We start from the raw sequence: 22,108 nt of genomic DNA, 5'->3' as shown, positions 1-22,108 counted from the left end.
TGGAACTGTAACAGTTTTACATTGGATATAGACATTGAAGACTGACTTCCAACAGTTAAAACGTCAAGGTTTACTGAGTGGTGAGCAGGGCGTCCCCACTCTCTAAACATTTAACTTGAGGTTCAGTGGGCTTACCAATTGTCCAGAAGGTCCAACAGACATCCTGAACATGTTACAAATGAGGTTTAACATTGCAATGGATTTACACTACATGTGTACCAGACCAAAGCAATATGGGGCCATTACTAGCAGGGAGTCTCACTCTGCTTCGCTCCAGAATCTGGGTGGACTCTAATTCCAGAGATATACCAGAAATTTAGCATTGGTGCAAGTTTTTCAAGGTATGCAATGGATCTTGACAATGCCCTATGTGCTTCCTCCTCAAATTTTCTCCTGTTTGATAGACATTGTTCAAAATTGCCTGAGCTGGTCAACGGTAGAGTTTGTCCTATTTCCCACCTATACTTTCAAACAAAGACCTTCCAAGACTGTGTTCAGTGCTGTATCTCTAAACTAAAGACGCTCTATTTAGGTGGCATTGTTGCTTTCTAGATTTTGAATTCTTCATGAAATGCTCCATCAGATTATGCAGGAACTAAATGTAACGAAGAGGAAGAGACTCCTGATAATCTTTGCACATTCTTCTCGCCAGCCCAGAACAAAATATGCCTTTAATGCAGGCCAGCATTGCATGAATCACTCTATCGCAGGCAGAAGGGACAGTCACCTTGTTGGCATGTGGTGCAGTTTTTTTAAATTCAGTTTCTACAGTTGTAAAATGAACTGGGATTCTATCCTTTTACTGGAGGAAGACGAACTTGCTATTTACTTTCAGAATAAGACATTCCACGTTAAACCTCAAAGCTTTCATTCTTTTTAAACGCAGTTATGAATTGCATTTTATGCTTTTATGCAAACTGAATCATTCTGCTATTCAGTAATTTCAGCTTCTGCTAAACCGGACTGTGTTTCCCAAAATTGACAGATTTTATGGCGACATAGGACGAGATGAAATTTATACTAAGGCCATTTTCTTCTCTAATGTTCAAAAGGAGTACAGCAAAGCTACCGCTTATCTTATCATTTGCGTGGTAAATATCAAGTAAGCCATTTATAATACCTTCTTTCCTTGAAAAATAGCAGGCAGCTACAGAGAGAGACTTCTTTTTTCATTTGAGGTTTCTATTCCAATTGAGAAGAAAAGCACTCCAATTCAAGATCATAAACTAAAAATTCCTGCAATTTTTGTGCCAAAATGTTCTCAGTAATGCTGGTTGCTTTTGTGCATCCACAAAATATTTTTGTCTGCCTGTTCTGAATCTGGTAGAAACTTAGGAAGCAATTTGTTATCACAATCTTGACCAAAATCACTTAAAAGTGATGAATCATTTCATGGCAAATTTCTCCAACTTCTGCTGCCATCATTAGATTTTCCTGAGGTGTGTCTTTTTTCATAAAAGAATTATGTAATTTGGGATGTTCATTCTTGATTTCTCTTAGTGTTTTTGGCCAGCCACCAGAACCCACGCTACAGAAGCCAGAGAAGCCGAAAATGGTGGGTGCACTGCTGCTGGCGCAGCCTGCACAGCGCACCATGCTTGTGAGTGTGTTGGCGCAGGTGTGCAGTATGTTTGACGCACGTTGTGCCAGTTTGGACTGCTCAGGTCCAGTGAATGCCGTCTCCTAATCACTCCCAGTTGAACATGTGTTCAGCTGCACAAGGGACCCCCCACTAGCGTTATGTAAAAGGTCAACCATTCAACTTGCAAGCGAGGTGCTTTTGACTTACTCTTGCTCTTGCAAAGTTTGTGGAAGTATTGTGGTGTGATATTGGAGAAGTTTTGGTGACTTGTTAGATTTTGAAGCGAGTGTTGCTGCATTCTGACAGGGAGGTCAGAGGAGTTTTCTGCCCTCTCAACAGAAAGCCTGCTATTGGGGCTATAGTGCAGTCCCTTTTGGGCTGCAACATGACAAGGACATGGAGCACAGGCAGTAAGAGGGGAGTGCAGAGGGGGAAGGAGAAGGGGTCTCCTCAGAAGGCCTCTCCACTAAGGGTTTTCAGGGAGAACTACTTCTACCTCCACCTCAGCCAGGAGCAATGTTTGAGTAGCCTACAATTCAGCAAGGAAGTGGTCAATGACTGTGCCAACCTCCTCCTCCAACAGGACCGAGAGCCACACAACAGGGCAAGAATGGCACTGCCACTGGCCATCAAGGTTACCAGTGCTCTCAATTTCTACGGAAGAGAATCCTTCCAGGTGGCAGAAAGCAACATTTTCCAGTTTGCCAATCAGCACTACATCAGGGAGGTGACTGAGGCCCTGTACACCAGGAGAGAGGACTTCATTGTCTTCTCTCTTCCCAGAGAGATGCAGAAGAGGCAGCCATGTGGTTTTGCCAGGGTAGCAGGATTCCCAATGATGCAGGGAACCATCGACTGCTTGCACATGGTTCTACAGACCCCACAGGAAAATGGAGAGAGATCCAGGAACCACAAGGGCTATCACTCATCAATGTGCAGTTGGTGTGTGATGGTGCCCAGAATATCATGTTGGTGAATGCCCACTATCCTGGCAGTAGCCACATCACCTTTTATCCTGAGAAAGTCAGACATTCCTGCCATCTTTGGGCCACCACAGTAAACCAGAGGCTGGCTGCTTGGAAACAAGGGATACCCTCTCTATTATAAAAGCAAAATACTGCGGATGCTGGAAATCTGAAATAAAAACAAGAAATGCTGGAACCACTCAACAGGTCTGGCAGCATCTGTGGAAAGAGAAGCAGAGTTAACGTTTCGGGTCAGTGACCCTTCTTCCGAAACGTTAACTCTGCTTCTCTTTCCACAGATGCTGCCAGACCTGCTGAGTGGTTCCAGCATTTCTTGTTTTTATTTCAGATACCCTCTCTATTCATGGCTGATGACTCTCCTCTGTTACCCAACTATATGAGGACAACACGCAGCAACATGGAGCCACAAGGAACCTCGTGTAGCAGACGATCTGTGTACTGAAGCAATGGGTCTGCTGTCTAAACGACTCAGAGGAGCCCTCCAGCACTCATCAGAGCGAATATCCAAGTCTATGGTGATTTGCTTCATCCTCCACAACCTGGCTAGCATGAGGACGCAGCCCATGCCACCAGGCCTGTGGATGGAAGACAACTCGGGAGGAGAAGAAGGAGGAGGAAGTAGGGAGGAGGAATCCAGAACTATTTTGCTCCAGACAGGTTGCCCATGAGTGACTACTGCGATTTCAGCTCCCCTAAGACCTCATCCCATCATCACCCTTGCTCCACAATTCCCCACCTTTCAATCCATCTGCTAAGTCCCATCACAGCGTGTTCTTGACTAAAATCCTGAAATAAAAACCACCAACAAAAAAAACATTCCAAAGCAACTTTATCCAATACCTGCAATAATACATATGAAACTGAACTATCCACATGTGTGCATCCCCTGAGTGCCTGGTCTTGCAGATGCATTTGCCTGTCCTAGTGCTCCTACTTGTGCTACTCCAGTGGCTGCAGCATAGCTGACGGAAGGCTGCTGACTTTCAGTTGGGGGAAACTACAAATGGCCTTGCAAGATGATCTTGAGCAGTTCTGGGCCTGAGGGCCTGGCTTCGGACTGCATCACCTTGACCTTGGGTGGCAGCAGTCTGGTCTGTGTGGCTGACAGGCAACAGTAAGGAGTGATAGGAGCGTGACTGGTGTCATCTTGAGTGAGGGCAGAAGCTTTGTGCTGCACAGCCTCTCTGCCACACCCCGGGGCAGTTCCTCAACAATCCTAGTAATCAGTTGGAGGACAGATTGTCAGACTGCTGTGAGAGCCTGCATGTTCCTTTGAGCATTGAGATCCACAGCCCTGGTGGCAGCAATCCAAGCCTGCATGGCAGCAATCTTGGAACTCATGGGGTGGAATTTTATGGTCTCATCCATGGCAGGTTTGGAGGTGGGGAGAGCATAAAATTGGGTGGGATGGTGGCAGGAGGGGTTGCCGCCATCATCCTACCTCCACCGAAATTTAGTCTGGGGTGGGAAGGCCATTCATAGGCCTTCCCGCCCCACTGCAAATTGAGGCGCTCAGCTGGGCAATTAATCCCCAATTAAGGGCCTCTTCCCGCCGCAGCTGCAATTACCCATGCGGCAAGCAGCCCTGTCGCCGCATGGGAAGCACAGCAGCAAAATCTGTGCGAGCTGCTTCCTGGCTCCAGGATGGGGGGATCCCTCATTCAAAGGCACCCACTGAAGGCTACCCCCTGCCCTTGTGCCAATCCTCCTCTCCCTTTCCTGGCGACCCCCACCCTATGAGACCCCTCCCCGCCCTGACCTACCTGAGGCCTGGCTCCAGCGACACTCCTTGGCCTCAGGTAGGTGCAGCTACAGCGGGAGCCACTGCCTCTGCAGCGGCGCTGCAGCTGCCAGCCTCTGATTGGCCAGCAGCTCTGCAAGGCCGCGACTTCTGGTGACGGGATCGTAAATCCTATGGAAAGCCTGAATGGCAATAAATTCAGCGGGCCTTCCAGAAAAGAGGCGACGCGAAGATCTCAGCATTAGTTTTCCCTAACATCGAGACCCCCAATGTCAGCACAAAATTCCCCCCATGACCTCAGCCTGAGCTTCCATTGCAACACTGAGATGTTGAGTGGCTTCTGCCTGTTCTCAGAATAAGGAGTAGGCCATTTAAGATTGACATGAGCAGGAATTTCTTCACTCAGAGGGTGGTGAAACTTTGGAATTCTCTACCCCAAAGGGCTGTGAAAGCTCAATGATTGAGCATGCTCAAGACAGAAATTGATGGATATCTGGATACTAATGACATCAAGGGATAGCGTGCTCCTTGACAGTGACAACAGCCTGTCTGGCACGCCTGCCACTTTACCAATCATCTCAATGTGCTTGCCTATCAGCAGTCTCCTGTACACTACCCCATTGAACTCTTTATCTGAGTCCCCTGTCTGTGACTTTGCCCTCCGGGGAGCAAGCACACGCACTTCCCCCTGCCATTTTTGCCGCCCACTCATGCCCAGTGACTCACCATGTGCAGATCCCAAATCTATACTATCCACTCAGGTGTACACTGTGCCAGTATCTCAGCTGGTGTCTGTGATTGTCAGACTAAATTCTGGTGTCTCTTCATCGGAGGTCTGCTGCATCTCTTAGCCTTCCTCATGAGGTTGCAGTGGCTGGCCAGGCGACAGTTCTTGAGTATCTGAAAGCATAAATGCATGAGGGGAAGGTTGGGTGAGGGAAGGGGGTGTGGGATGGAAAGCAAGAGATCCATGGTCACACCATCTGCAGCTTGCACATCATGCCAGGTAGCAGGATGAGGGTGAGGTGGGATTTGAGAAGGGGCATAAGGCAGGAATATACCATCATCAGGCTCTGTCACCATCCCCATAATACAGAGCGCCATTTCCTCCAGAGAGTTCAAGTGATGCAGGCAGCCTGTCCCCTTCCATTTCTGGTCTGCTGCCTCCTGTTATGGGCCACCTTGTCCGGCAAGAGTGAAGGAAGAATATCACTGATTGTCTTGCAATGTGTTAGTGTGATGTTCCTGCCATGGCTGAACAGCTGGAAGTATGTGGAAGGAGCAAGAGGTGTATGTAAGGTTGGTAGCCTTGGTAGGTGTGTGAGAGTGAGATAGAGTAGCAGAAACTTAGGTCTAAGTCCTGAGTGCCAGTCACTGCTGATGGCTGCGTGATGGGGGTGTGGTGCATTGTGTAGCATGAGATGTTGGTGGTATGGTGGGAGATGTCATGTGAAGATGCAGTCACTGACCTTGACCACCCGTGTGAGGACATTGAACTGCTGACTGGTCCTCAGAGCCAGACTCCAGGAATTGATCTCCCTGGCCACCTACTCCCACTCCTGCCTCAGGGTTTGTTTTGAGGGCCTCCTAGCCCCCTGCTGAAACATTGGGATGAATTTTACAGACCCTCCGACATCGGGGGTCGTGGCGGGGGGAGGTGGAAAATGCCTCTGGGAGAAGCCCACCACGGACCTCGATGCCAAGAAGGTCTGGGCCGATATTGCCGGCAGAGATGAGGCCTAGTGGCAGTCCCCAGCCGTTCGATGACGGGAGCCCAATTTAAATATGTAAAATAATTTAAATACATGAATAAATTACCTTCTCGCTCCCATCGTCTGTCCGGTGCAATATTGGTGCCGGTGGCCGACACTCCTGCGCCTTTGGATCCCCGTCTGAGGATCTGAGGCAGAACACTGGTGGGGGGGTGGGGGGGCAGGTAGGTTTCTCTGTGCAGCAGGGGGGAAAGGGGGATCACAGTCATCTCATTGGTGTAGGAGATGGTGGGAAGGGGTAAAGTGTAAAGCTTTGTGGGAGAAGGTCAGGTGCACGAGGTAAGTGCTTTGGGGGGTGGAGAGGGTAGGTAATTAAATCTATATTTATTGGTGGGTTGGTGGGAGAGGGGCAAGATCAATTTATTAAATTTTTTAAGATCACTCTGTCTTTACGTATTTAAATTGAAATGGAAGGCTTGAAGCCCTTTAAAAATGGCATCAGCCCATACACAAAGGCAGCTGATGCCTTTGTCGGGGACAGACAGCCCGCCCCTCCACTTCATCAAGATGGGCGGTCCACCACAACTATTTCAATGAGCCACCACACGTAATATTGCGCCGCGACGTGTGGCCCACATGGGTGAACCGCCATTCTTTTTGTAATTCCAGCCCATTATTTCTCTCCTCCTTTTTATTTCTTGTATGAAAACCTCCAGTGTTGCATCAGAAAGCCTGGGAGACCTCTCTCTTCCCTGTTGCTCCATTTGGTGTGCCTCTCCTAGTAAATTCCGACTTATACGACCGAAGCAGGGGGAGTGCACTGTCTTTCTGGTTCCACTTCTCCACAGGTCACAACATATTTTTTTTTACAATGTTTACCCAGTTACCGATGCAGTCAATCATGTACTCTATCTTTATCCCAGAATAAAATACACCAACCAGGTTTCTTTAATAAACAGCAAAATTATCAGTTTATTATAAAACAAGACTTAACCAGTAACGAAGCAAAGCATTAACACACAGATTGAAATATGAAAGTTCCCCTTTCTAAATTGCCCTTGCACAAACTCTCACACACACTGTAAAAACTACAGAAATTCTCTCTGCAGAGGACTGTTACAAAAAAAAGACAAAAAGAATGTTTTGGCCAAATACTTGCCACTTCTTGAAGAAAAAAAGAGAAGATATGGAAAGATGTCATTTGTCCCTTTTTGGTCTGGCGTCCCAGGTATTCGTAGACGGCTATCACTGGGATCTTTTGAAAGTCGTTCTTTTCAGGTGACACTGAGGATCAGTTTGGCAGGCTTTTCAGGAGAAATGCAGCATCAGTTTCTCTATTTCTTACATTTGATTCTCAGGAAGTTCTCAAAGAGATGGAAGAGCTGATGGTGGCTGCTCTCTTGGCTGGTTTTCTCCAACTGTCTTCAAAACAGTTTAAATTGCAACACACTGTCCAAAGCGAAACCCAAAACAATATTTCAAAAGTCAAGCCTTCTGACGCCGATAAATCTTGACCTGGCACTTCTCCGTAAACATCTTCTCCAGGTCACTAATGTTTCTGTTGTTTATTGCTTAAAGCACATGAATTCCAGCAAGGCTGTTTTTAAACAACATCTCAGTGTCCTTTCAATGAACTGTCACAACAAAGCAAAGTCCAGCTTCCATGCAATCTTCAGCCTTCCAATGAATCCATCTTCACAATTTAAATATAAGTCCTCAAAAACATATACTTAAAAAATATAGAAGCACTTTCTGAACACCACACAGTCAGCAACAGCTTCTGTGTAATGAGGGCAGCTCCCCTTGAAGAGGTGGCAGGCTTCCTTTAAGAAGTGCAGGCTAGCTGAAACACATTCTAAACATACATGTTGCTAGAGCCCCTGTTTAGCCTGCAACCAGCCAGAAGTGAGTCCAGCTGGGCCGCACACTGAAGTCATTGAAATAGGAGGCAGCACAAAATTTGCGTGCTGCCCTTCTCAATGGGACCGGTTGCAGTCTAATCACAAATTGCGACTCCAGCACCCAAAAACAGGAGAAATCGAATCATGTTTTAAAAAGCCTTCGCTGAGATTCTTCATTGAAAACTGTATTGTTGCAAAATTATACTATTGCTCATGAACCAGCTGTGGGTATGGTTGCTATGGTAAAGTCAGATGGAACTTTAGAATAGCGTTCCCTTTCGTCCTACTCACTGGACCAACACTGAATGCATGGCTGCATCAATGAGCTGGTTGAGTGACTTTTCTCCTCGTTCTTTAACTTGCTGGCAGCAATGTTCAGGAGATCAATCATTAATTTTTAGACCTCAGAACAGTCTGGGAAAACTGGAAACCCTAGATGTCTATACATTTAGAGTCATAGAATCATCGAAACCAGAGAATGAAAACAGAGAGTAATTCCTCTATACTACTATTTCTGTGTGAACCTAAATATAAGTTTCTGGCAAGGATGGACTGGTTGGTGGTAAATTAGAAAATTCTACGGTGTCCCATGAATGATTCCCCACCATCCCTGAGAGCTGCTGTCTCTGATACTCCACCCTCAACAAATGAGGCTGTATTTAATTTACCAGTCACAGATTCCTGCAGCTGACCTGGAAGTGGGAGCCGTCACTGCTCGTTACGTGTGCGAGGGCCCGCTGCAGTCACGCAGCCAGTTATCATAATGGCGGTACGGGGCCCGTCCAATTACAAGACAGGGGTGGGCTTTGAGGTGCTGGTTATGGCATCAGATGACCTTGGAGCAGGTGCTGGTGCCACATTTGAAACACTGCCAGCCCTGCTTGCACTGCTGCCTTTGAATCATTTGCAGTTAGCTGTTCACTGATGAACCCAGCGTAGGACTGACTCTTGCACCAACCACCCGCCCCACCGCACCACCACCCCCCATACCCGTCCCCGTCTCTGGAGAAGGATGCCACTGGATGGCAGGAGCAAGACACTGGCTGGCCCCACAGTTTAGCAATGCCTCACTGGAGATTCTCCTCCAGGCTGCAAGGGAAAGGCATGAAGTCCTCTTCCCCAGGGATGGCAAGTCTTCCCGCCTGACCAAGCAAGTCTGGATGGAGATCGTAGAGGTGGTCAGCAGCTTTGAGGTCACGACCCAAATGTGGGTGCAGTGCAGAAAGAGAGTCAATGACCTACTTCGTTCTGCCAGGGTGACTGCTCTTTGGGGCTCGCATGTGGCTACGGGAGGCAGTGCAACATGGGGAGGGATGACCACAAAAGCACTGCAAAGGGAGCCAGGCATTACCACATCCTGCCAGATGCATGACTGCATCTCAGTCATAGGCTACCAATCTTCAAAGCTCACCCCCATTACCTCCCTTGAGAGCGGACGTGGGGATGAGCCATATCGGAAACCCCAGCAGGGGTCGAGGGGCTGCCACTAGCAGAACTGTTCTCTCACTCTTCCTGCCAAGTTTTACCATCTCCCTCTTTCCACTTACAGGACAAGCGGGCTCATAACAACAAGGAGACCTCAAGGACTGGCAGAGGAATTCCAGACATATGGCCTCTGTCGACAGCTGAGGAGGAGGCACTGGCGTTAACGGGGACCCAGGGCGGCCGCTCAATAGAAGATGGTGAGACTGGAATCTTTGTGCAAAAGAGTGAAGATTGTCTTCAGTCAACGTCCAACACACTTTTGCAGATCCACATCATGCATGGATGGCATGACGAGACCTGCAATGCCTAACCCACATATGTTTGTGTTCTCTCAGGCAGGTCAGCATCTGCAGGAGACTCCAACAGAATGGGGACAGCAGTCAACCTATGTGGAGGAGCAGTCAGAGGATGCACCATCACATGATTCTCCTGCACCTTCCACTAGCGCAGATATGTAGGTTCTGGAATAGTCCCAGCAGATTGGAAGTTAGAAAATGTAACACCACTATTCAAGAAAGGAGGAGAGAGTAAACAGGGAACTGCAGGCTAATTAGCCTGACATCAGTCATCAGGAAAGTGCTGGAATCTGTTATCAAGGAAGCCTTAGCATTGCACTTACAAAAGCATAGTATGATTAGAACAAGCCAGCATGGTTTTATGAAAGGGAAATGTTGTTTGACATATTTATTAGAGTTTTTTGAGGATGTAACTAATAAGGTAGATGAAGGGGAACCAGTAGATTCAGTGTACTTGGATTTTCAAAAGGCATTCGATAAGGTGCTACACAAAAAGTTAATTGGCAAGGTAAGGGCTAGAGTTGGGGGTAATATGTTAGTATGGCTGGAGGAAAGACAGGAAGCAGACAGTAGAGATAAATGGGGAATTTTCAAGTTGGCAGGCTGTGCCTAGTGGAATGAATGCTGGGGCCTCAGCTATTTACAATTTATGTTAATGTCTTAGATGAAGAGACCAAGAGTAATGCATCCAGTTTGCTGATGATACAAAGCTGCATGGGAATATAAGCTGTGAGGAGGACACAAAGAGGCTGCAAAAAGATATAGACAGTTTAAGTGAGTGGGCATCAAGGTGGCAGATAGAGTATAATGTGGGGAAGTGTGAAATTATTCAGTTTGGTCCTATGAATGGAAAAGCAGAATATTTTTTAAAAGACGTGAAACTTGTTGATGTTCAGAGATACTTGCGTGTACTCGTACAAGGAACTCAAAAAAATAGCATGCAGGTACAGCAGGCAAGAAAAGCAAATGGCATGTTGGCCTTTATTGCAAGGGGATTGGAGTACAAGAATAAGGAAGTCTTGTTACAATTGTATAGGGCTTTGGTGAGACCACACCTGGAATACGATGTGCAGTTTTGCTTTCCATATTTAAGGAAGGATATATTTACATTGGCGGCAGTACAGTGAAGGTTCACCAGATTGGACCCTATGATGAGAGGCTTAAATTGGATCTGTACTCTCTGAGTTTAGAAGAATGAGAGGTGATCTCATTGAAACATTCAAGCTTATGAAGGAGCTTGACAGGGTAGACACTGAGAAGTTGTTTCCACTGGTTGGGGAATCTAGAACGAAGGGGCACAGTTTTAGGATAAGGGGCCAAGCATTTATGACTGAGATGAGGAGAAATTTCTTCACGCAAAGGGTTGTAAATCTTTGGAATTCTCTTCCCCAGAGGGTTGTGGATGCTCCTTCGCTGAATATATTTTAGACTGACACAGACAGATTTTTGGTCTCTCAAGGAATCAAGGGATATGGGGAGTGGGCAGGAAAACAGAGTTGAAGCCCAAGATCAGCCATGATCAAAATAAAAGATGGAGTAGGCTCGATGGGCCATATGGTCTACTCCTGCTGCTATTTCTTACGTTCAGTGGATTTACGCTCAGCTTTAGAATCAGGCTGGTGAGAGCACCGCATACACACCCGTGCAGGTGGCTGAGGCTGAGACAGCCAAGGCCACTGATAGTCAGAGGACTGTGGGTGGCCAGGCACATGCTGAGCCCCAGGCTGATGACAAGTCTCTGGTGTCAACAGCACAAGGCATTCTGGAGTTGTAGAGAGAGGTAAGGCAACATCTGGCGAGATGCCAGAGACAATGTGCAGTCATGAGCAGACGATGGAGGAGTCCATCCATTCCATGAGTGCTGCCATGTCTCAGGCATGTGAGCGCGTGGCTTCCTCCATCGAGAGGTTGGTAACAATCACAAGAGCCACATCCCACAGATGTGTGCAGATCTGCACATCATCACCTTGGCCATGAGCTCAGCGCAGCAGTAGCAAGGTGAGAGAAGATCAAGGTGCCTAGAGTCTTCTCCAGCTCCTCATCATTCTCTTATCAGCAGGGACATTCAAGTGAGCCTTGAAAGGGAGGAGGAGAGGCTGACCTCCACTGCATGGGGCCCCCTCATGGTGCTCTGAGTGAGGACATTGTCTCCTCAGTCCCTCCGCTAGCGAGCCCAGCTCCAGTAACTGCAACACCTGAGGAGAGTTCTGCACCTGTGCAGGAAACCCGCAGGCAGTTGGGCGCCTCCAGGCCTCTGGCAGCCAGATGACAGTTGCCAAAATTATCCCAGCCAAGGGGCAGGCTGTTCAACAGCCTGCCTTCAGCACAGCTGCTAATGCAGGGATCATACCTCATAGAAGCACTTGAAAATATATAAGAAAACCACCTAGCACACTTCGGGGTTCGCGGTTGTCTGACATTTGTTTTGTATTGTAAAGTTTTTGTTATTGAAATGAACATTCATTGTGGAAAATGCTTATTATTTATGCCTTAATTAAGAATTACTGACTTCACCCTTCCTCCCTCATTGGGTTGCCAGTGTAGACACAGCCCTCCTTTGGTAAGCATCTCAGATGTGCCAGAGTGTGTAGTCAAGCTGGGCACTAGGCATGGAACCCAAATAGAAAGGAGGCAACAGACTGAATGCATAGAGTGAGTCTTTGTTGATTAAACTTTGAGAGGCCATCATGGTGGCTGAAAGCAGGTAAATATGAGATTGTCTCTTGCCTCCTTGGCCCGTCGTTCAATGTGCCTGGCCTCCGGTGCAAGGAGTTCAACATCCAATGCTGCCTGCTTATTAGCTTCCACTGCATCCTCCTCAGATGAAGACTGGCAATCAATCATGGCCTCTTTGTGCAAGGCCTCACCTTCTGCACTGCTAGATTGTGAAGAGTGCAGTAGACCACTATGATACATGAGACCCACATTAGGGTATACTGCAGGGCTTCACCGGATTGATTGAGACACTGCAATCTCTTCCTTCGCAGCCCAATGGCCTACTCGATGGTCACTCGGGTGGAGCCACTTTTCTACTGTATTGCGAGGTTTTTCATAGGCCTCAGTAGCCATATCCTCAATGGGTAGCACTTGTACCTGAGAAGCCATCCCTGAAGGTGAGCAGCTGGGAGTATTGAAGTATGTAGGAATCGTGGCTGCTTCCTGGGAAGTAGGCACACACCTGCAGGAAATGCTTTCGGTGGTCGCAGACCACTTGATGGAATGGATCCCCTTCCTGTTGCTGAAGGCAGCTGCCTGGTCTTTTGGAGCCTTGATGGCCATGTGCGTGCAATCTATCAGACCTTGCACCTGGGCTAATCCAGCAATGGCCCGAATCCGATGGCCCTCTCGGCCTATCAGGGTTGGTTCGGTAGAGGCACATAGTCTCTAGCCCTCTAGAACAGGGCATTGGTCACCTGCTTAATGCAGCGGTGGGCTGCTGCCTGGGAGACATCATACATGTCCCCAATGGATCCCTGGAATGATTCAGACATGTAAAGGTTAAAATGCCATGGTGATCTTCAAGGCCATTGGCATAGGGTGACTACCGAATCCCATGGGTCACAAATCATCCTGCAGGATGGAATAAAAGTTGGTCCCTGGAGATCCACAGTCCTTGCTGACAATACCACTCGGACATTTGGAGGTAGGTGATTCGAGTCTGGTACACTCCTTGGTTTAGGTGGACTCTTCTTCTCATGGCCAGCTGCTGTTGCACTCCTCATGGAGCTTCAAGGGCAGGTGCAGCTGCCTCCTGACCTTCTCTATATCTGAGGCACTGCATCACGCCAAGATGGTCCACAAAGAGAGTGTATGAGGCACATGCCAGGTGATCAGTCAGGCTCTTTAGCGCTGTCCTTGCAAAGATGAAGTTGCCTTGGCAGCTTTGCATTTGCTACTCCGATCAGCTGTCTCGCTAAAGGCCCTCAGTGCTCACCCTTACTGAGAGTCAACCTTCTTACCCGATAGTATTGCCACCTGCACAGATCACCTAGCAGTATGGCCACTCGGTACTGCCACCCGAGACCACGCCCACCCGGTATTACCACCTGGCATCAAGCTCACCCATGCAGAGTTCACAGCACTACAGACGAACAATGGCCTCTGCTCCCCACCCACCCTCCCCTTCCCCTATCCGGTGTTGGTTATGGCTGCCTTCTTGTCATGGCACTGAGGCCTCGCCGTTGTGCTGCCACCTTTCAACGCCCGGGAATCTGAAGGCACATGAGGGCTGCCTGTCATACACTTAATTCCAAGCTCTCATTGAATTGCTTTCAGTTGCATGCTAATGTATTATAACTCTCTGTTCTGCAAGTTAAATTGCAGTCCCATCATGTCGGGGTGGCAAGGCTGCCTTGGAGCTTTTCCGAGCTAACTCAATTCGGAACTGACGTCATGATGTCGGATTTCTGGACGGACAGGTCCAACGCTATTTTCTGATCCCCCCACGCCTCCATTCCAGCTCCAAGTAGCCTCACTAAATTCAGCTCATGTTGTGCAGCTCTGATAACTGTCTACAGGTATCTCTTATGATCCTATAATTTATAAAGTGTATTACACAATTAAGTACAACATCGTACTGGAAATTATTTACTCGGGTCCTGGAAGAGAGAGTGGTGTGGAAAGGATTTCCACTGCCAAAATTAATGGGTAGGACATCTTTTAGATTTATTCAACAGGTTTCTTGCCTGACAACCAGCCAGATTCACAGGCTGGTTGCCTGTTGGGCTGGGAAAGCAAACAGTTTAATGTTAGATAAGTCTGGGGTAGGGACATTATGGTGGGTTATGGTCATTGGGGGTTTGGGTAAATCATACATCACGGGGGGGGAGGGGGGTGCGGGGTGGGGGTTTTCAGCAGATCATGGGGGTTGTGTGGAGGTAAAGGCCTGGGGGAAATACTCCTGCTCATAAGCATTGCAATAAAGGCATTTACCTCATGGATCCGATGCTTCACACCTTCTTTCACCTGCCAGTTTTCCTGAGGCCTGGCCTGGAAATCCTGACCACCATGTGTTAAAAATAAAAATTCAGTTAAAATGGATACATGCCACCTCCTTAAAAGATTTTATTGACCAGCCAACATCGTGAGAGCGGTTTGGTCACCTGTCTTCTTTAAAGCCAGAAGTAGGCAGGTTGGGGTCAGGTTTGAAAATTCGAAATAAATCTCCTTCCCACCCACCACCCACAGCCCCCTCCTCCCCACCCAATAAAATTCCCCTTTATATGGCTGAGAAATATGTGGTCCTGAAAATGAGGCTGCCTATTCAGCAGGGGTGGGGGAGTTGGAGGGCCAGGAATGGCCAGATCCATTTTGAGAGTCTGCCTCAGTTTAATGGAACCAGCAAGCTGCGGGAGCCAATTGTGGTTCTGATGAAATGTCATTAACCTGAAACATTAACTCTGTTGCTATCTTCACAGAGGCTGCCTGACCTGCTGAGCATTTCCTGCATTTTCTGTTGTTACTTCAGATTTCCAACTTCCACAGTATTTTGCTTTTGTATCCTAATATACTGTTCAGCTAATGTAACCTCAAAATGTTATACTGAATTGAGATAATTGCAACTGATGAAGAGAATAAACTGAATTAACATTACGATATTTGTTTGCGAGCAGATGTTAAGTTGTAAAAAGAATTTTGTGAGGCATAATTTTCTTTTGTGTCAAACCAGATGACAGAAAGTTTATAAGCCTTCTGTCTGCAGCCATTCAAGAAATGTGTAAACAAATGACTTGATAATGTGCTTTATTTAAACAGTGAATTTATGATCCCAATAGAAAGCTGTGCTCATAGAGAGGAGGTTGAATAATCAAGGAGGTCAAGAGAGGCACTAATGATGTCATCGGATGGCAACCTTTGAATGTTAATTAGCCCCCTCCACCGTTTGGCTTTTGCAGGAGCATTGCCAATGGTCTGATTTATGTTTCATAAGAATTTAACTGTGAGGGATTAGGGTTTGTGTTGCTTGATCCTGATATTTCAAGCCCTTCACTGACTCTCTCCCACCCACAGGGTGGAGGAAAGGTTAACAAATGAGGCCAGGCTTACGGTGGTGTATCTTTATCTCTTGACCTTTGGTAAAACTTCTCTGCTGGAAGAATGGGATTGAAAAATCGTCCCTCATGGATACAATACGTTCAGTAAGCAAATTAATTGAACAGGCAACTACAAAATGCTTTATCTTCAAATATGCAAGTTGTCGTTTAACACAAAGAGATTAACATTTCCATGGTTACTGTGTGTAATGGCATCGTGTTGTGAAAATTTGCTTTGTTTGCAAATTCTAGGCAGACCTTAAACACATTGTGAAAGGATACGTTTACAATTTGGCTAGAAATACCATGCACAGAAAAGCTTCACAAATTCCTTTTGAATTTCCCTAATACGTTAGGGACACAAAGAGATAATTTTCACCTTCACTGCCTGCTTGGTAACCTGATGGAGCAGATCCCTGCCATTTGTAAAACCTGCTCAATCTCCATTCCACCGAAGTTAATGAAATGAAAATCAGGTTGGTTCCAGAATGGCAGGACACTCGCTCTGCCATGTTACTGCCAAGACATCGAAGTACAAGATTACTCCTAAAGTTTGTGGAAAGAACTTTCTCATCTTTTTTTCAAATATTTATTTCAGAAAAACTTGACCTTGAAATTGCAGTTGAAGCCCTATTTGTTAGAGATAAGAAAGGACGCTTGAATTCGTTAACCACTGTACTCAGCCAAGAAGTTGATCGTTTTAATGGTCTGCTGGTTGTGCTAAAAGTAAGTAACATATCTATAAATGATAATTCAAAACAATACCATTCTCACAACTGTTATAAATCTCATTTCTGCAGGAGTATAATTGAATTTAATTTCAATTAAATAATAAGCGACCTTGTGAGCTCATCGCAAGATCTTTACGTTATCTTAAACTATACAGTAAATGGACAGGTTAACTCAAACAACTAGATAGGTGTACAAGCTGCCCCTTGGCGACATCGTCTGAAAGCACAGCATTAGTTTTCACTTGTAAGATGACCACACTCAGCTCCACCTCACCACCACCTCTCTCGACTCCTCCACCACTGTTACTAAATTATCGGACTGCTTATCTGACATCCAGTACTGGATGAGCAGAAATTTCCTCCAGTTAAGTACTGGGAAGGCTGAAGCCATTGTTTTTTGGTCTCCACTCCAAACTCCATTCCCTAACTAGTGATAGACAGAGCTAAGCGATCCCATAACCAACAGATCAGATTTGAACTCTGCAGTCCTGTCACATCCAGTCGTGAATGGTGGTGGACAATTAAACAACTAACTGGAGGAGGTGGCTCCACAAATATCCCCATCTTCAATGCTGGGGGAGCCCAACACATCAGTGCAAAAGATAAGACTGAAGCATTTGCAACAATCTTCAGCCAGAAGTACTGAGTGGATGATCCATCTCGGCCTCCTCCTGAAGTCCCCAGCATCACAGATGCCAGTCTTCAGCCAATTCGATTCACTCCACGTGATATCAAGAAACAACTGAAGGCACTGGATACTGCAAAGGCTATGGGCCCTGACAACATTCCAGCAATAGTACTAAAGACCTGTGCTTCAGAACTTGCTGCGCCCCTAAGCCAAGCTGTTCCAGAACGGCTACAACACTGGCATCTACCTGCCAATGTGGAAAATTGCCCAGGTATGTCCTGTATACAAAAAGCAGGACAAGTCCAAACCGACCACTTAACGCCCCATCAGTCTACTCTCAATCATCAGTAAAGTGATGGTAGGTGTCATCAACAGTTCTATCAAGCGGCACTTGCTCAGCAATAACCTGCTGAGTGATGCTCCCTTTGGGTTCCACCAGGGCCACTCAGTTCCTGACCTCATTACAGCCTTGGTTCAAACATGGACAAAAGCGTTGAACTCAAGAAGTGAGGTGAGAGTGACTGCCCTTGACATCAAGGCAGCATTTGTCCGAGTATAGCATCAAGGATCCCTAGCAAAACTGGAGTCAATGGGAATCAGGGGGAAAACTCCTAGCTGGTTGGAGTCATACCTAACGCAAAGGAAGTTGGTTGTGGTTGTTGGAGATCAATCATCTCAGTCCCAAGACATTACCGCAGGAGTTCCTCGGGGTAGCGTCCTAGGCCCAACCACCTTTAGCAGCTTCATCAATGACCTGCCTTCAATCATAAGGTCAGAAGTGGGGTTATTCACTGATGATTGCACAATGTTCAGCACCATTCGCGACTCCTCAGATACTGAAACAGTCCATGTAGAAATGCAGCAAGACCTGGACAATATCCAGGCTTGGACTGATAAGTGGCAAGTAACATTCGTGCCACCCAAGTGCCAGGCAATGACCATCTCCAACAAGAGAGAATCTAAACAACTCCCCTTAACCTTCAATGGCATGATGATCACTGAATCCCCCACTATCAACATCCTGGGGGTTACCATGGACCAGAACTGAACTGGAGTAGCCATATAAATACCGTGATGACAAGAGCAGGTCAGAGGCTCGAAATCCTGTGGCGAGTAACTCACCTCCTAACTCCCCAAAGCCTATCCACCATCTACATGGGACAAGTCAGGAGTATGATGGAATGCTCTTCACTTGCCTGGATGGGTGCAGCTCCAACAACACTCAAGAAGCTCTACACCATCCAGGACAAAGCAACCCGCTTGATTAGCACACCATCCACAAACATTCAGTCCCCACTGACGCACAGTGGCAGCAGTGTGTACCATCTACAAGATGCACTGCAGCTTTACACCAAGGCTCCTTCGACAGCACTTTCCAAATCCGTGGCCTCGACCACCTAGAAGGATGAGGGCAGCAGATGCCTGGGAACATCACCACCTGCAAGTTCCCCTTCAAGCCACACACCATCCTGACTTGGAACTATATCGCCGTTCCTTCACAGTTGCTCGGTCAAAATCCTGGAACTCCCTTCCTAACAGCACTGTGGGTGTCCTTACCCCACATGGACTGCAGCAGTTCAAGAAGGTGGGCCTGTGCCCATTTTATGCTGCCCAAGGATCTGTGGACCTTTGCTATTAATAATACACTCCACTGAGTGCACTTTTTGAGCTTTACCTTGGTTTGCCCACATTGTCAAATGCAGCAAAATTGTCACATTCAATTAAAGGAAGGGGTAATAACAGAAGCCAGGGTCAGCAAGGTCACCAAGCATGGCTGCACACCCAACGAAGGAAGGAGCATAGATGAAGATTAATAGATATTAGTAGATATCATAAGCCAATCCTGTCATCATCTGATGTATTGGAGTTACTATTTTTAATTAAAAAAAGATTAAATTTTTTTAAACTATGCATTATTAAAAGAGAAAATAATTAAAATCAACCAAGATTAAAATGAATAAAATCAATAAACTAAGCTACTAAAATTAGTTAATAACATGTTAAAACCTTTGAACTGTGACCATAAATATTTGTAAAATATCTAGTGCCAACAGCAGCACAAGAGAGGAGGTTTGACTGGCAGAGGCTTTAAAAAGACTAATATGAAGGAATTCCATAAGCAAATTATTCAATTTGACCCATTTTTCCCAGCACAAATGATGAAACCAAAGAATTTGATGGTCCTACCTTTGGTCATCTCAGCAATCATTGGTTCACGATGTTTATAATTTTTCACTTTTTTTCACCCATGCGTTCGCCACGGATTTATTGTTGTCTCCATATCTACAGTAACATCGACGACAGCTTTGCTAAATGCATGGAGCAGGACCTACACCTGCAACAGGTTCAGGCCTAGCATTCTCAGGATAAGTGGGGTGGGACTGGGCATTTCTTGCACTCCAACCTCACTTTCCTCCCACTACAACTAATGGTTTCCAAGAAAGTTGGCACTGGACCTTGTGCTAAGAACTCCCTCAGATTTTTTTTTTATTCTTTCATGGGATGTGAGTGGTGCTGGCCAGGCCAGCATTTTTGCCCATCCCTAACTGCCTTCGAAATGAATGGCTTGCTAGGCCATTTCAGAGCGCCGTTAAGAGTCAACCACACTGCTGTGGGTCTGGAGTCACATGTAGGCCAGACCAGGTAAGGGCAGCAGATTCCCTTACCTAAAGGACAGGAGTGAATTAGATGGGTTTTTATGACAATTGATGATAATTTCATGGCACTATTACTGAGATTATTATGAATTGAATTTAAATTTCACCAGCTGCCTTCGTGGGATTTGAACTCATGTCCCCAGGGCATTTGCCTGGGCCTCTGTATTACTAGTCCAGTGACATTGTCACTACGCCACCATCTCCCCCATTCAGGAGACTCAGAGGATCTAGCAGCAAGATGAAGAGCATCCTAACTGTAAATTTTAAACTTCCTTTTCAGGTACCCAGCAATTGTGCTGGGCTCTCTTGGTTGTGGTTCTCTCAGGTTTGCAGCCGAATTCCTGATTGAGCTTTTGATTCATGGTACAAGTCCCGGCCAGAGGCTGGACCCGCACTGGGGCACATCAGGGCCATGCTAATGTCCGACCGACCAAGTTCTGGCACATATTATTGTGGACAGGTGGAGCATATTTCTGACACACTCTACCTGTCCTGGACTCAGGCAAGGGAAGTGGGGAATATCTGGGCCATTCTATTTTTAACAATATCAGTTTTAAAGTAATATCTACAATTGTGATTGGAAAATAAAATGTTGAGCATTTATTTTCCTATCCATGCAGAACTCTTTAATTATACTGAACAAGGCCATTGCTGGATTTGTGGTAATGTCTGAAGAGGTAGAGAAGACATACACCAGCTTCTTAAACAACCAGGTTCCATCTCTGTGGGCTGATGCAGCATATCCATCACTCAAGCCCTTGGGAGGATGGGTGAAAGACTTCATAATGAGAACAGAATTTATTGAGGTGAGACATAATATAACATCGATCCTCAAATAACAACTGGCTGTACTTGTGGTTGTGAAAAACTGGCACCATTTAAAGCTTGTGTCCACATAAGATAGATGGCTGATGTCAGGAACTTCAGAGAGCTTACTAAGATTTGTGAAACTAAGAGTAATGTGCTACGTTTTCTCACTTTCTTCGACAATTAGGACTTGTTCAACTTTTCTCATAATCAAATATAATTGACTTTGTTTACATTTGAACAATTAAATAACCCATGAAAGTACTAGGGTCACAATTATCCCATTGAAATACCTTTCTCTACCCTCTACTTGGGTGTTTCTACTCTATCACCTGGTTGAGATGGCAGGGCAGGCATTATTACTCTATACCCGGTCACAAAGAATTACACAAGAGCTTCACTCGGTGATTAGCACTCTCGCCTCTGAACAAGAAGATTGTGGGTTCAAGTCAAACTCAGAAGTTTGAGCACATAATCTAGGTTGATACTCCATTGCAGTACTGTGTTAGTGCTGCAATGTTGGAGATGCTGTCTTTCAGATGAGACGTTAAATCAAACCTCCATCTGCCCTCTTAGGTAGATCCCATGACACTATTCAAACCAAAATAGGTATGCTCTCCTGGTGTCCTAACCAATATATGTTACTCAACTAAAGCCAATGGAAGGTGAAGTTGGTCTGCACCTGTAGCACAAAATGGGTTCATAGCCAATCAGAAGCCCAGCTTATTATTAGATCACATCCAGTTTTCTTTTCTAGTACCTTCAATGGAAAAGAAAATTATGCACAGAGGAAAATGGGCTCCCAATTCGGGTAGACCAATTTTATTCCCTGTATCTGGTTACTAACTTATTGTTTTTATGGGAACTTGCCATGCCGAAATTATCTGCTTTGCTTCCCTACATTACAAAAGGAACAGCAGTTCAAAAGTATTTAATTGGCTGTAAAGTGCTTTGGAATGTCCTGAGGTCATTGAAAGGTACTATATGAATGCAAGTTCTTTTTTTTTCCAAGTGTGCCAGAATAACCTTTCCTCCCTCTCTGTTACATGGAGTATCAACTGTACCTCGTGCCATTCCGTTATCTTGGCTAGAGATCAGGGACTCCTGGGAATGAACCAATATCTATCAGAACACCAGATCACCACTCCAGTCACAATAAAGCATATTTACAATGGGAAATTCTCTGTACTTCCCTTATAAAGATGGGCATTATGATCCTACCTGTCTCCAAAAATCCAGGCGAACCAGCTATAGTTTCTGAGACCAGTGGTCAGTAGCTTGCAATTCATCCACAATTTCAGTTAACATGGAGCTGTCCTTTAAAACTGCTCAGAAAAATCAAGTAATTAATATATTGTATAATCCAATAGTTTATTGCCTTTAATGCAAAGTATATTGTGACTTTTGTGCCTCCCTAGATTACAGATCATAAGGACACAACCGTTTGAAAGTTAATTCACATGGAAACAAAGTTTGAAGTTCACAATTGCTGATGAATCATAGTGATCCATGTAATTGCATATTTGGATTATTTTATCCTTGTATATGTG

At 45.9% G+C, this 22,108-nt stretch overlaps 1 protein-coding gene across 3 annotated transcripts in view; it reads left to right on the top strand.

Moving 5' to 3' along the window:
• Window positions 1-22,108, top strand: part of dnah6 (dynein, axonemal, heavy chain 6) — a 554,194-nt gene that overhangs the window by 458,388 nt on the left and 73,698 nt on the right. For all 3 annotated transcript variants that reach the window (XM_068030693.1, XM_068030691.1, XM_068030692.1), the window contains 2 exons: window positions 16,334-16,461; window positions 20,372-20,557. In XM_068030693.1, coding sequence (XP_067886794.1) covers window positions 16,334-16,461; window positions 20,372-20,557 — 314 coding nt within the window. The remainder of the gene's footprint in view (window positions 1-16,333; window positions 16,462-20,371; window positions 20,558-22,108) is intronic.

The sequence above is a fragment of the Heterodontus francisci genome, chromosome 4 (assembly GCF_036365525.1).
Source record: "Heterodontus francisci isolate sHetFra1 chromosome 4, sHetFra1.hap1, whole genome shotgun sequence".
Lineage (NCBI taxonomy): Eukaryota > Metazoa > Chordata > Chondrichthyes > Heterodontiformes > Heterodontidae > Heterodontus > Heterodontus francisci.
This window is presented reverse-complemented; position numbering and strand designations above follow the sequence as displayed.